At 30.6% G+C, this 15894-nt stretch overlaps 1 protein-coding gene across 1 annotated transcript; it reads right to left on the reverse strand.

Annotated features, from left to right (window-relative positions):
• Positions 1–2605: 2605 nt before the first annotated feature.
• Positions 2606–5577, reverse strand: LOC126729018 (beta-xylosidase/alpha-L-arabinofuranosidase 2-like). The gene is made up of 6 exons (XM_050434780.1): positions 5239–5577; positions 4642–4953; positions 4362–4531; positions 4168–4268; positions 3306–4079; positions 2606–3213 (listed from the first exon to the last, which is right to left on the reverse strand). The coding sequence occupies exons 1-6, from the start codon at positions 5458–5460 to the stop codon at positions 2606–2608; spliced, it is 2187 nt and encodes a 728-aa protein (XP_050290737.1). The 5' UTR covers positions 5461–5577.
• Between the last annotated feature and the right edge of the window lie 10317 nt (positions 5578–15894).

Raw genomic sequence — 15894 nt, forward strand, 5'->3', positions numbered from 1 at the left:
GAAGAAGGACGTTTGTCCATTTAGTTTTTTATTTTATTTTTATAAATCATTAAATATGGTTTGACATGATTTTTATTAATCATTAAATTTTCTAATAAAGAAAATTGACAAACAAGAACAGGGATACCTTAGAAATATAGTCTACAAAGAGGTATTCAACAAAGATACAAAATTCTTATTAGAGCCAATTGTTTTGTTACAAAATAATAATTTTTTGATTTAGATGTTATCATTTTTTATTTGATAATTATTATATCAATACAATTTATTTCTTTTTATTATAATAATTATTTATTTTACTATTTTTTATCAGATGAAATATTTATTCTATAAATTTATGCTAAAACCATGCAGTGCACAGGTCTTTATCTAGTTATACATAAATTTTTAAAATTCTAAAATTATTTTTGCAATTTAGTGAAGTCAATTAACACAACCACGGCTTATCTCTCTCTCTCTCTCTCTCCCTCTCTCTCTCTCTCTCTCTCTCTCTCTCTCTCTATATATATATATATAGATAATGTGTGCTAATTTTTCAGAAAAATGATGTGTTAAATGTAGTTATTAATGCATTTAAAAAAATTAGTTATTAATATATCTATCTATCTATCTATCTATATATATACATATATATATATATATATATAGATAGATAGATAGATAGATAGATAATGTGTGGTAATTTTTCAGAAAAATGATGTGTTAAATGTAGTTATTAATGCATTTAAAATATTAGTTAATTTTTTAAAGTTGTTTACAGATGGTGCTAAAATCTTTTGGCCATTTTTTTTTTTGGGAAATTAGAAAAAAAGATTACCTAAATTTCAAAAAGGCAAAGATCAAAGCAATTAAAATTTAGGATTTTGAAAATGAGTAGTTTTATGTGAGAGTTAAAAATAAATTTTTACTTTATTGTCTCCAAATTTTGTTTATGCTTAAATCTAAAATTTAGGAGTACTTTTAAACCATGGAAACAAGGATCCCAAATAGGGAAAATTTCTTAAATAACAATATTATACTGTAGATCAATAACATTAAAGGAAAGAAACCTTCCTAAAATTGGACATGGTGATAAGGTGAGTAGAAAGTTGAGGCAATATAAAAGCATGTGCAAAGAAACTGAAAAAGATATGTGTGAGATATTTCTAAATAGAAATAGTGTGTGCTAAATTTTAGGAACAAAATGTGTCAAATGTAGTTATTAATGACTTCTTTTTAATTTCTAAATTTTTTAAAAAAAATTAATTTTTTTTGGTGCTAAAAGCCTCCGGCCATTTGTTTTGGAAATTTAAAAAAAAAAAAAAAAACCCTAAATTTGAAAAATGCAAAGATAAAAGAGGCTAAAATTTTGGTTTTAAAAAATGGTAGTTTTATAGAAGAGTTAAATATATATATTTTTAGAGAAATGATATGTTTACAACATTTTTACAACAAATCCTAAGTGGCGGGTTATTATTATTATTATTATTTTTTTTTTTTTGGATAGGAAATGACAGGTTGTTATTGGTTGTTATTACGGGGGTAAAAAAGTAATATTAGTGTTAGTTTCAAATTTAAACCAATAACAACTAATCACCTGTGATTTGTTATAAAAATGTTGTAGACGTAGCATCTCTCATATTTTTATTGTATTGTCTTCAAATTTTGTAGCTACAATTTCGACTTAAACCTAAAATTTAGGAGTATTTTTTAACAATAGAAATAAGGATTCCAAACAAGAAAAACCACTTAAATACTGTATAGATATAAACATAAATATATATATATATATATATATAGTACATACTAGTCACAATTAGCATGTATATAAGATGGAGATAAATAGATGTGCAAACAAATTTGAAATGATTTTTTTTTTCTTAATAAAATGAAAGAAGGAGATAAATAAATGAGATTTATAGGTCTTAAGCCCAAAACAACAATTGGATCTATGCATGTGAACATGATAGAGCATGTAATAGAAAATATAGTTTATGTGCAATATGTAAAAATCTAGACCATGAATGCGTGCATAAATTATATATGGTTTGACACCAAAGTTTGTTTATCTATACCCACAGAATCATTTCATTATGTTGGGCTACATGGAATATCATCTCACCTCTAAAAAATTAAAGAAATGAAATACCCTACCTTCAAATACCCTACTTGGAAGGATTCCAAAATCACCTATAACATTTTATCAAATAAGGAAGTCATCTGTGATTATGTTTTCGGAATTTATTGATTGCTTTAAAGTAAACTTTTTGTTTATATATATTTGATTTGAGTTTTCTCTATATTTTTCCCCTCAAAAAAAAAAAAATATATATATATATATATATATACATATATCCTTTGAAATCAAGATTAAAATAATGATTACATTTTTTAGTGTTTAAGTTACTGTTTTTCTTTTCTATTTACAAATCATTCACATTATTTGCACAAAAGCCGCAAATGCATAGAGTCAACACGCATTAGTAAAACCCAAACCACAAGGAGTAATGAAGGGAAAGAAGTTGTGTTAAAAGTTTAAAACAATCTTACTCAATATATGAAAGTCTTGAACAAAATTGACTTTACAACAATCTTTATTCAATTAAAAGTCTCATTCCGCACACCTCTAATTATATGTTAACTGAATTGGATGTACAATTTGATGATCACCGACGATGATTGTGTGGGAACCAGATGGCAAGACAGCATTACCATTGGAGTCTACAATGCCCAAGCCCTGGCAAATATTAATGGCAAAATGAACCAGCTTACTCGTCCTAGCTGCAACAGAAACCCTTTGGAACTTAATCAACTGCTTAATATGAGTTCCAAGAATACCAAGTGGGGGCTGTGAGTAAATCAACACAACTTCATCTCCATCTCTGTTACCCACATTTTTTACTTCAATGTCAAATGTGAATTTTTCATGACATCTCAAGTCATCTATTAAAATTGCTGGGCAGCTAGGCTTGATGGTTCCATTTTTATATGGTAGGTCACGGCAGTGTTGAAATTTACTTAATTTTGTCGGCAGTTTTGATGGCGCGGCTTTTAGTGTATAGTTGAATTTTGTGTAGCTGAGGCCATAACCATAAGGGAAGACAGTAGGGCCATCGTAGAATTTATATGTTCGACCTGGGTAGCCTTTGCTATTGTCTGGCCTTAATTGCAAGGATGTTAGGGGTATCTTGTCAACATAATCAGCTTGATACCAAGTAAGAGGTAATCTTCCTCCTGTAAAACATAGAAAATAAGGTGTAAATAATGATGCAAAATCTTAGAGATAAAAGATTTGCATTGGTGTAAGGAATCAAATTAGATGTTACCTGGATTGTATTTTCCAAAAACAACATCAGCAATGGCTTGACCACCTTCTGCTCCAGGATATCCAGCCCACAAGATGGCATGGATTTTCGGGTTACTCTTAGCAAAGGAGATATCAACACCTCCAGCCGACATGATTACAAGAACTACTGGGCCTTTCGCAACATCAGCAACTTGGTTGATAAGATCAGTTTGATTTCCAGGAAGGAGGATGTCCAACCTGTCTCTGGTCTCTGCCTCAATTGATAAATCTATCCCCGCAACAATTATGGTGGCATCAGCAGTTTTGGCGGCTTCCACGGCTGCGCCTATCAAGTTCCCATTAGCACATTTAACATCGGAGCATCCTACTGCATAGTTCACACTTCCATAACTGGAGAAGCCATTAAGTGGAGTACTGTATCGACATGGAGAACCTTTGTCCCATGGGTTAAATGCATAGTTTCCAATCATGGCAACGGAAGCATTAGCATGTGGTCCAACCACTGCTAGGGTTTCGTTCCTTTTAGTTGCCAATGGCAAAACTCCATTGTCATTCTTCAAAAGAACAATTCCCTCCCTCGCTGCTTCTCCTGCTAATTCGATGTGGGCGCTAGTGCACACATCATTTATACCGAGAGAATTGTATTGAGGCTGTCCATCAAATATTCCTAGCCTCATAAGCACAACATAGAGGTATTGCAGTGACTGGTCTACATCTCCCTCCCCAACCTTCCCATGTTTCACAGCACTTTCAACATTGTCGGTGTAGTAAACTCCACAATCCAAATCCAAACCTAAACCAGGTAGAAATTAAACATCTGTGAACAAAAAATCAAACGAGGAAATCGAATAAAAGAATAGGTAAGGAACATTATTAATAACCTGCTTGTAGTGTGTATGAAACTGCAGTTTCATTGTCAACGTTTAGCCATTTTTGGTCCTTAATCATTACTTCAACAGAATCACAATCTGCAACTATATATCTGGCAACGATTGTAATGTTAGCCTTACAAAAATAGTATCCGAATTAAATTTTAGTACTTTAATATTGAGATTAGAATTTAGATAGATTGTACCCATGAAGATCCCAATCTTGTCTAACGGTTTCCTTTAAGAGTTTGTGATCAGCACAAGCAGGTATGCCATTAACACGGTTAAAAGAGCACATGACACTACTGACATCACCATTTTGAACACACATTTGGAAGGGCCGGTTAAATGTCTCAACCAAATCTTGTTCCGTCACCTTCAAATAATAATAAAATAAAATAAAAACTTTGCTTTAGTATTTTTTTTTTTTTTTTGAATCATAGTGGTATATCAACTTTAGAATTATGATTTTCATATAGTAGTTACCCTAGCATCAAAACTATAGCGCTCAATTCCTTTCCAATTGTCAAGATCATAGGCAGTAAAGTGCTTGCAACATGCAGAAACTTTAAGTGGTCTTGAGTTTAAATCCTTATATTTATTACTCTCAGTTCCCTCAACATCCTGCAAGCCTCTCACGTAATTCACAGCATAGGTGCCAACTACGAATGGATCTTCACCAGGTGTCTCAATGATTCTTCCCCATCTTGGATCCCTTGCTACGTTAATGGTTGGACTCCAAAATGTTAATCCAGCATGCCCTAAATTGTATAATGCTCGTGCTTCTGTGGAAACAGCCTACATTGTGTAACAAATTTTAGCTCATCTATACTACAAATAATTTTAAATTTAAAAATACAAACTGTTTGAAAGAATAATTTACTATTTTTTAAAAATTCTTAAGTTTAGAGAAAATCCTAAGAATTAGAGCACACAAAAAAAAAGGAAAGAAAAAAAATATCACTTTAAACTATTATATACATATGAATATTGATTAAAAATGATTACTTTAAACCTTTTTAAGTTCTGAAAAACTTAAACAGTGTATTTATATTTTTATTTTTCAACAAAATGCTCCTATACCTTCCCAATTGTGTTCCACAATGACTCGTTGAATGAAGCCGTTGTGAGAATTGGCGTGGGATAGCTGGTTGCATGTGGAACTGAATTATCAAAAAAGGTACCTGGACCAGCATTGGACAAACCATGGAGTGCCTCAGACCACCACTGGTATTCAGGTATCCCTAATCTTGGGACTCCGTAAGCACGATTTCCTAGTTGTCGTACCTTCTCGTACAATGTCATTTGTCTCACCAAATCTCTTGCTCGGACTTGGTAGGAAAGATTCTTGTCACAAAAGGGGAGTGATTTGATATCCAATCCAAGTTGGGCATACCTGGCAGGATCACATACATAGGTGAAGTTACTAGGGGTCGCGGCATCAGTGTAGATGACACAGAAAGCGAAAGTGAGATAGATATAAAGGAGAGAACTGAGTGTTTTGGCCATTGCTTGTAATTGAGTTGCATGTAATGCTCGCCCATGAAGGCTCCTATATATGGAGGAAGGAAGATATCATATCCAATAAAAAATTAGACTTGTGAGTTGGCTTATCTCTCTTTGACTCTTTATTGTGAGGATGATCTTACTTCTCGGTTGATATATTTGCATATGCTAGAGACAACAATAAGGTGAGAAAATATAATCAAATCAAGGGTTTAGATCATCCAATGATTTCATTCAATCGATCAACAATGTTAGAGGGGCAGCCCAATTAAGAAACGTGCTAATGAGTTCTAAATAATTATATTTTTTTGTTCCTATCCCAACTTACTCATAAATTTGAGGGAAATCTATATATATATATATATATATCTAAAACCTTTATAATTTTTTTCTATAATTTACTCATTTAAGGTGAATTAAAAACTTCATTATTTAAAAATAAAAAATGTCATTTCTTTTAACTTTCTATCTTATTATCAATTTTCCAAATTATTGTTACAATTTCTCAAACATTTCTCCCTCCCTTTCATCTTTTCATCTTCCCATTACTCTTTATCTTAATATCAATCTTCCTCTGTCCCTTTATCTTCATTTATTTTGACTCTTTTTGTTCTCATCTCTATAAATTTGTCATTTTCATCTTATTATTAATTTTCCAACTTATTGTGACAATTTCTCCAACCTTTCTCCCTCTCTTTCACATTATTTACATATATATTTTCTCTCATTTCTTATTTTTTTTTAAATACATATATAATATTTAACAGAGAGAGAGAGAGAGAGAGAGAGAGAGAGAGAGAGAAGACAAATAAATTGATGGTAATAGTATATAATTTTAATCATCTAAAGAAGTTGATTGTATAGAATTCCTAAACAACTTATAAGTTACAACCCAAATCCACAATATTGCTTGAAATTTACACAATCAAAGCATGAGCATACAACATCAATTATTCTTTGAATTACTACTTAAAATTTACATAGTTATTGATGCACTTAAATTCAACAAAAAAAAAAAAAAAATGGCTACCAAGGATATGTCCTCCGGTAATTATATAAGTTACATAACAAAATAAAGTTGCCCAATTTAAAATTCTCATTTCCCAACATTTCATTTCATCTTTTACTATGTGAAGAATGTGGATATTAATAATTTTTCAGCTACTTTAAAATTATTAATAATTTATTTATATAGGAGTTTTGAAAGTTTGAATATACTTTTTTTTTTTTTTTTTTTTTTTTTTTATGGAAAGAGGCAATTGAATAGGTAAGAAGAAGTAATTCACTTAAATGAGGAGAGGAAGAGCCAAAGAAGTGGATATTATTGACTTTTTCGTTGTTTCAATATTATTAATAATTAAAGTATAAGAGACTTTTGATAGTTCATATATATTATCTTTTAATTTTTTAAGGAAAGTGGCAATTGAAAAGGCATAAACAAGTATTCAGTTAAATAAGCTCAATCTAAGAATTTGTAGCGTGAAAGACTATTTGATAATTTTATGATTTTATGGCGATGAATCTGATATGGTTTATATATTGTTTTCTTGAACTAAGATTTGCATGGTTTTGTAAATTGGGGGAGTCTCATGTATTTCATTTTTTTTTTTTTTTAATAAAGAAATTGAGATCTCCACAAAATTCTGCATTCCTTTTTTTTCATCTCTTTTAGATAATAGAAGTATATTACTCGGCTCTTTTCTCATTTTTGGATGATGGAAAATTATGAGAAAAAAAATTTTTGGTTTTTGGGATTTCAATGTTATTCAAAATTTGGGTCAATCATTTTTTAAATTTGCACTTAATTTGACAAGATGGTCCATATTGCTAAATTTTAGATGCCTCTCTCTCTCTCTCTTTCCCTTCCCCACCCCACCCACCCCCCTTGCTTGGTTAGTGTGGAAGTTTAAGAAGGTATTATTTGAAATCAAGTTTTAGTGGTTTTCCCTTGTATGAATTATTATTATTATTATATGTGAATAGTAATTGCATGTATCATCTTGCTTCTGTACGATTTTCAATTTTGAATTTCCTGGAAAACATCAAATAATGGTCTAACATTGAAACTTTTCCTAATAATTCTTTCCTTCTTTCTCTTTTTCAGACATGCTTGCCAGAACTGGTTAAAAAGAAGGAAAATATCACAGAAATGTGTCAGAGGAAGTGCCTTTAAGTAGCATCAACTTTGGTGCTCTTAAACAGATAAATTTTGATCAAGCTCAGGTGTCAATTTAGATGAGAAATCAATTAATCTTGAACACCTGAAGCACCTCAGAGCACCTGAAGCAGACTAGAATATAAGAGAGAGAGAGAGAGAGAGAGAGGAGAAAAATAAATTGATGGTAACAGTATATGTTTTTAATCATCTAAAGAATAAGATTGTATAGAGTTCCTAAACAACTTATAAGTTACAACCCAAATCCGTAATACTACTTGAAATTTACACAATCAAAGCATGAACATACAGCATCAATTATTCTATGAATTACTACTAAAAATTTACACAGTTGTTGATGCACTTAAATTCAAATAAATAAATAAAAAATTCCACATAAAGTGTTATCATGAAACGTTACAGTGTGTGTGTTAAAGAAGTTTAAAGTTTGTGCTGTATATTCAAAAGTTAAGTCCATTTGGATATACACAACTGTAAATTTCTTTAAAACCTTTTCCCTTCTCCCAGTGTGTGTTTGTGTTAAAAATATTTAGTATTCTCAAAAAAAAAAAAAAATGAAATGTTACAGTACTGCATTAGAACAAAAAAAAAAAAAAAAAAAAAAACAAAAAAAAAACAAAAAACAAAAACAACAACAACAACATAGCTACCAAGGATATGTCCTCTGGTAATAATATAAATTACATAACAAAATAAAGTTGCCCAATTTAAAAATCCCATTTCCCAACATTTCATTTAATCTTTTACTATGTGAAGGTAAAAATAATTGATGTGGATATTAATAATTTTTCAGCTACTTTAAAATTATTAATATAAGGGTGTTTTGATAGTTCGGATATATTGTCTTTTGATTTTTTTAAAGAAAAGTGGCAGTTGAATAGGTATGAAGAAGTAATTCACTTAAATGAGGAGAGGAAGAGCCAAAGAAGTGGATATTATTGACTTTTTTAGCTGTTACAGTATTATTAATAACTAGTTGCAAACCCACGCGATGCGTGGAAATATATAATTATAGCTGTATTTTTCAAATGCAGTCATAGGCCCTACCTGATAAAACGACACTAAAAACATGGCTACAGAACTGTCCTATAGCTACGATTTATAAAACACGGCTATAGGTTCATAATTTTAGTTGCATTTATAACAAACACAGCTATAGGGTACTTATAAAACGCGGCTAAAAAAAACGCAACTATAACCTGCATGTTTTTTGTAGTGTTTGTTTGTACTGTGCATAGGTTTAATTTTCTATCTTGCGTGCTTGGTAGTTCTTAATATTGCATGGTTAAATTTTATTTTTCCTCGATTGCTCTGTCTAAACATCATAAACAAGACCTGGACCATAAAGCCAAAGACTTTTATGGTTTATAAGCCTAAATAAAATAAGATTTTAACTCGGTGAAAATATAAGTAATTTTACCTACGAAAAATCCTACTTCTCGTGAATTTTAGTCTTAAGTGTGCATTACAAATCATGAAATCCAACTTAATTTTACAAATCATGAAGTACCACTTGTTTATTCATCTCTTAGCCCATTTAAATTCACCATTCATTTAGTTTTTTTGCTATGAGTTGTGTGATTATTATTATTATTATTTATAGGAATGAGTTGTGTGATTATCGATCCTTCTTAAATCCTAATAAATACAACTAGTCGCTAACCCGTGCGATGCACAGGATAGTTAATCTTGGAACACACTTATAGTTTTTGATACTATCTCAATCCCTCAACAATCTTTACCCTTCTAGCAATATATATATATATATATATATATATTTCTTATCCTCAAACCAAACCTATTTAGCGCATCTTCTTTTTACTTGCTTCAAAATAAAGCTTAACATTAATCTACCATGTGCTTCTACCAGTTTTGCAATAATAATTCCCCATGTATAATCATTCCCATCCAAAATATTAGCACACAAAACAAAACTCCCCAATCAAAGCATTGAAACGTAAGAACATATGGAAAATGCTAAAGGTACTACCAATTTTACAACAAAAAGCTTACGCAACTTACATCAATAAAAAAATTTAAAGGGGGCACATTTCATGAATTAGCCCATCCATTACAGTGATGACTCCAATTTTTCTAAAGCGCCTCATCTGATATGTTGGATTTATGAATGTAGTATTATGCAAACTATGAACATTTCCAATTAACAGGAAACCAAACAGGTTCAAGAGATACACCTAAAAAGGGAAACATTAAAAGAAAAAATTGTCAGCTCAAATTTTATTTGCTTTAGTCAAATGAGTTCCATAGCAGCAAATTGCTAGCATCATAACTCATTTAGTTCATAAATACAATAATAGAATACAAATAGAATAAATTGCTGGCATCATAACTCAACTAAATGGTATAATCACATAATACATCAATTTATGAACTTAAAATATGAGGCAAGAAAATCCATTGAGAAAAAAAAAGTACTCACATTTTATATAAGCCTATGCACCATAGAACTATGTTAACCTCAATATCAAATTACAATGGCTACAATACAACTTAAGAAATGAATGCAACAAAAAGAAAAGAAACTAAATAAGAATTGAATAGGTAGATTCAAGATACCACCATATGCACTGAAACTTTTTTTCAAGAGAAAGCAAAAGCAATCACCTTTAAATCAATATCTACAAACATTATTTCATTATACTATTATACGAAGGACATAAGCAGTAAGCCTAAACCCAAAATATTCTTATATGCCTTTTTCTATATACCCATAATACAGTAATTTAGAATAAAGCTTATTTCAGCATCAAACTTAGCAAAGCACAATAAAATCAAGTTTATAGCATAATTTTAACAATTATAGCAGAAATATCAGCTATAAATCAAAATGGCAATCAAGAATATATATGTACATTTCAAAGTGGCAAGGATCAAAACATGTGCATATCTCTAATTTTAACATGATTATATGGATTAAACAAACACAGTAAGGATAAAATATATACACACACTCACATTGAATCATTAAAATCACTATTATTTCCATGGACGTAATTCACTCTACCATTAAACTCAAGCCCAGAGGATTTTTAATGAGCCTTATGGACTTATGGTTATCTACAGGAATTGGTAACCATCATCGAGGAAACAAATAGTCTTCCAAACTTAAAGATTGTCACCATTCCCATCTCTTAAGAAAAAGGAAAAGAAAGGCATGATTGTGTTTCTTTTTCTCTATTTTAAAAACATCATTGAAAAATACCCAAAACCCATTAACCCAAATACTCTAAACAAAAAAGCAAACCAAATGTGACAAAAATATCCTAAAGATAGCAAATTCTAACCAAATACCTTTATCAAAACAAAATCTAACCTAGAAATAAAAATCAAAGATTTAAAATCAATCCGACCAAAATACCCAAAACTAATCATATTTAATGCCATTTTTGAAAGACCATAAGTTCAAAATCAATCCAACCAAAATACCTGTTTTAGATGGTGTTTTTGGGAGCAAAAAATTATGTTGGTTTGGAATTTTGTTGCAGTGGAAGGCCAGACAAAGTCTTTTATAGATCATATGTAAATCATGTTTGAAATATTACTGAAACCTAAATCACCTGGATTAACTACATTTGAAATTACCTGAATTCTTTCTATCTTTCTCACGATGTCAAAAATCTTCTTAAGTACCTCTTTGTTAGATTTTTGATGCACTTACAAAGACAAAATGACATTGAGGAGTATTTAGTAATTCACCCAGTGAACGATTTTTAAAATTCAGATTTTTTTTTTTAAAAAAAGTTGAAATCTTACAAAAATGAGAATGTACATGGTGAATCTAGTGGACTTGCACAACATGACTAACCCTCCAAGATAGCAAGATATTATCACAAATTAAGATGCATTAAAATTTAAAACAACAATTCCATAACAAAAGAATAAAGGGTAGTTCAAATAGTTCATATTGTTAATCTCATGCCATAAAGGAAACAACAATTTCTGAAAAATTTATTGACTCAGTTCTTTTAACAAACAGGCAGAGCACATCATTAAACAAAAAATTGAAATAAATAGATATTGAGACTTGAAGCTCAAATATTTGACATACTAAAGTAGAAATGGAAATCCAATTCAGATGCAAAGTTTGCATTATTAGCCTCGTTGATCAAATATGACAAAACTCATCTCTAACATTACAGAGTGTGTGTGTATACTAACGAAATACAATTTAATAATAAAATTGACCTACTCATTGTGATATGTGAACAACATGGCCTTTATATCATAACCCAGGAAAAATTTTAATTTTAGAAAAATATATACTGAAAAAACTTGACAACAATGGTAGAAAAGAAACATGGGAAATGAAAATATAAAGAGGGGAATATATTTCAACAAAAAAATTAAAAACAGCATAAATGAAATGACAAACAGAGCTTTATTTTTTGGTAACATGAATCTATGTTCTTCAGAACTAAATCAATCCATGTAGATCTCCAGAGATTTCTCTTTGGAGCCAAGACATACTCAAAACAAATTTAACCCAAATATCCAAAAGAAATACCAAATCTAACACAGGTAACTGATATTAAAAACAATTCTAACCCAAATTTCTTACTCAAACTGAATCTAAGCCAAAACCTAAATGCAATGTAATCCAATCCAATCCAATCAAAATACCCAGACCTAAATCATATCTAAACCCAAATTTAAAGAACCTAAACCAAAACACAATACAATTCCATTTCATTTGAGGTTTAAGATAGGCCACAACATATACATCTTAAATATCATATTTGTAAGCAGCTGAGATTATAGTATTCCTCAAATATAGTCATGCATACAATGTACAATTATTTGACAATTGACATGTGAAGTGTGCCCATCATGCAGGACCAATCATGAAAAAAAAAATCATGTGATATATTTGGGTGAGTTATGGCTATTTTGACTTCCCAAATTGGATTTGTTGTTATTTATGAATATTGCTATTTTTTCTGAAGTTGTTTTTACCCTAAAAGGTAAAATTATATTGTATTTAGACACTACTATTTTAAGAGAATTCTGGAAATAGAATCTGGGCTCTGAATTTGGGAAGGAATATTGACAATAAATTAATAAAAGTACTTCAATTAACTGGGAAAAGAGCATGAACAGTTCAATGACAATTATGTTTAAAACCAGAACTTTTAATCTATAATAAAAAATAAAATAAAAAAAAGAAGTAATGCTGGAGTCTTACTGTTAGAATAATGTTATCTATCATGCGTTAATAGTTGTAAATTGTTTAAACACTAAAATTTTATTGCTTGTAAATGTTGTTTAGATGATCATTTGAAAGTACTATGCACAAATATTCATCATAACAATAGCGTATCACTGACTCCAACCAAATGCACAACAACCAATTATGCATAATACAAAATACAAAACCAAGCAAAACCCATCATAAAAAACTGAAAAGCCTATCTGGATCAATCAAATTTTGATATCATTCCATCTGTGTTGGCAGAATTTGTTATATTGAATTGGAAGCTGGAGTTGTAACTGGTAAAGATGGTGCTTAGGCTGGTGCTCATGTCAGTGGAATTTTCATTCCTTCTCTCTTTGTTTTGGGATTGGAGAAGTTCAAAGCAAGTGAAAATTTGATGAACATAGATGCAAAATGAGCAGTACAAATAACATATGAATCCAACAGCAACTACAATCAGAAATGAAGTCCTACTTGCTGTGAAAATCATTTATCCTCTGAATATTTAGACTCAAGACTTAGTTTGTTAGATAAACCCCTAAACCCTTTAATTTACAAAAGTAAAGCAAGCTGAAGAGTAAAAATTAAATTTAAAGCATAAGTTTGAGCAGTACATGCAGTTTTTGCATTTTATATAGCAAATACTTCTGGTAATAAGCTATAATACTTCAAAATCCAAATAGAGCCATAGTATTACATATACAGTTTAGATTAAACTGAAATAAACCAATAATGATATTAAAAATAAAAAATAAATCCCATAGATGTGTATGTAATTAGGTGTAGAATTAGAACATGTCATAATCCCCAGTATTGTTAATCAAGTTAACTTGGTATAAATAAGAAGATTTGAGAGCCAAGGTTCTTAATGCTCATGTTTTAAATACTACCAATCATATATGTTTGCTGTTTCAGGGCTTTCCCTGTCTTCCTGGTCACTTACTTAAGATTTCATAGTAAAAAGACTTAGAACTTGGAGATTTAGCTATTATGAAATTTGCCTCCTGGGGCAGGATGGTTAATGTGCTCATGTCAGTTCTAGCTTTAAAACATTCAAGTTAAGTCTATAAAAATAAAGCTCCAGAAGATACAACAATGCAATTGTTTATAGGTAAAGCGCACATATAATCAACATGATCATTAAAATAGAGTAAAATTCAACCAACCTTCATGACACTTTTACAATTTTATTTGGATTGTGTGTCTCAACAGCATACCAATGCAATTATTAATTACTAAAAATTCAAAAAAAAAATTTATTTATACATGATAAGTACCAATTCAAATTGAGTTTCATTAGTTCTTTAAATGTAAAGAGAACACTACAATATTTAGAAATTAGATGTACATAGACAAATAGCTAACCCTATACTAAAAAAAATTCAGAAATTTAGTACAGAGGCAAACGAATACCATACCTTTAACCTTGATTCGAATGGAGGAAAAGACTGAAGAGAAAGGCAATAAAAAAGCAGAAATTAATCAGGAATATTAAATCTAAATAAAAGTGAATGGAAGAACAAAAATTAAGAATGAAACCTGCTTTGTTGTTGCAAGGAAGGAACAACACAAAAATAAACATGAAGGTTTGAAAAAAAAAAAAATTAGGGGACTGAGTGGAGACAAAGAAGGCTGGCGTTTTAGGTGCCCAAATAATTATTTAATCAAACATACGATTAAGCTAAGCTAAATCAGATGTGCTAAAAAACCTAGATAGCAAAATAAAGCAAAACTTGAAAGTAAAGCAAAACCTGTAGGATTGTTGTCAGATTTTGACAGTTGGGAGCCTCTTCAATACTATCTCCACTTTCTTACAAAACTTGTAGAATTTAATTTTCTATGAGTGTTTCCCTGACTTCAACAAAAATGAATAGAGAGAAAAAGGGATTAGGAATTGAAATCCCTAAATTGACAGAAAAACCTAATTAAAAACGAAATCCTTAAATTGACAGAAAAACCATTATGCGCCTAGGCTATCAAATCCTTATGGGGAGGAGTCAAAATCATGGGCAAACTAATAGCTTGAATTTTACTTGGCTTCTGGAATTTCATCTCAATTTATAAATCCTTCAGCAGTTCTTTTGACAGATTCAACTATACATATGTGTTTCTGCATTCATGTTCCAAGTAACATAATAATAGGAATTAAAACTATAGAACACTATATCTCTTGCCACATTGTATAAGCATCAAAACAAAAATTAATATCAATGATAAAGATTCAAAACCCTAATTAGGATCTCAAACTATAATCAAAATCAGTACTTTATTACATTTTAACCAAAAGTAGCAGCAAAGGTATTGAGTTGATCGAAACCCTAATTAGGATCAGGCAAATAAAGAAATTCAAATCAGGATCTCAAACTATAATCAAAATCAGTACTTTATTATATTTTAACAAAAAGTAGCAGCAAAGGTATTGAGTTGATCGAAACCCTAATTAGGATCAGGGAAATAAAGAAATTCAAATCTTGGTGATGTGAGAGATTGATGGTACCGCAGTGATGTGAGCGTTTTGGTGTCGTCGATGGTTAAGGCCTCGACGTTGAGTTCGGCGACGACTTTGTCCTGCTGTAGCTGTGTCCTCCAAAGGCTCGTCGTCTTCTTCGTCACCCAGCGTTTCATCTCCGTCTTTGGAACAGGGATTTCTTGTGGCGGTGGTGACGGCAGAGTAGCAGCTGTCGCCATGGTGTTTTCTTGAGGCAGTGGCACTGTCGTGGTGGTGGTGGCAGTGGAGTTGTCAGCCATTGTGTGAGAGAGAGAGAGATCGATAGAAAAACTTAAAGTTGCTTATCAATAGACGGAGACTATTTATATATATATTTTATAAAAAGAATAAAATCAT

Source organism: Quercus robur, chromosome 5, assembly GCF_932294415.1.
Source record: "Quercus robur chromosome 5, dhQueRobu3.1, whole genome shotgun sequence".
Lineage (NCBI taxonomy): Eukaryota > Viridiplantae > Streptophyta > Magnoliopsida > Fagales > Fagaceae > Quercus > Quercus robur.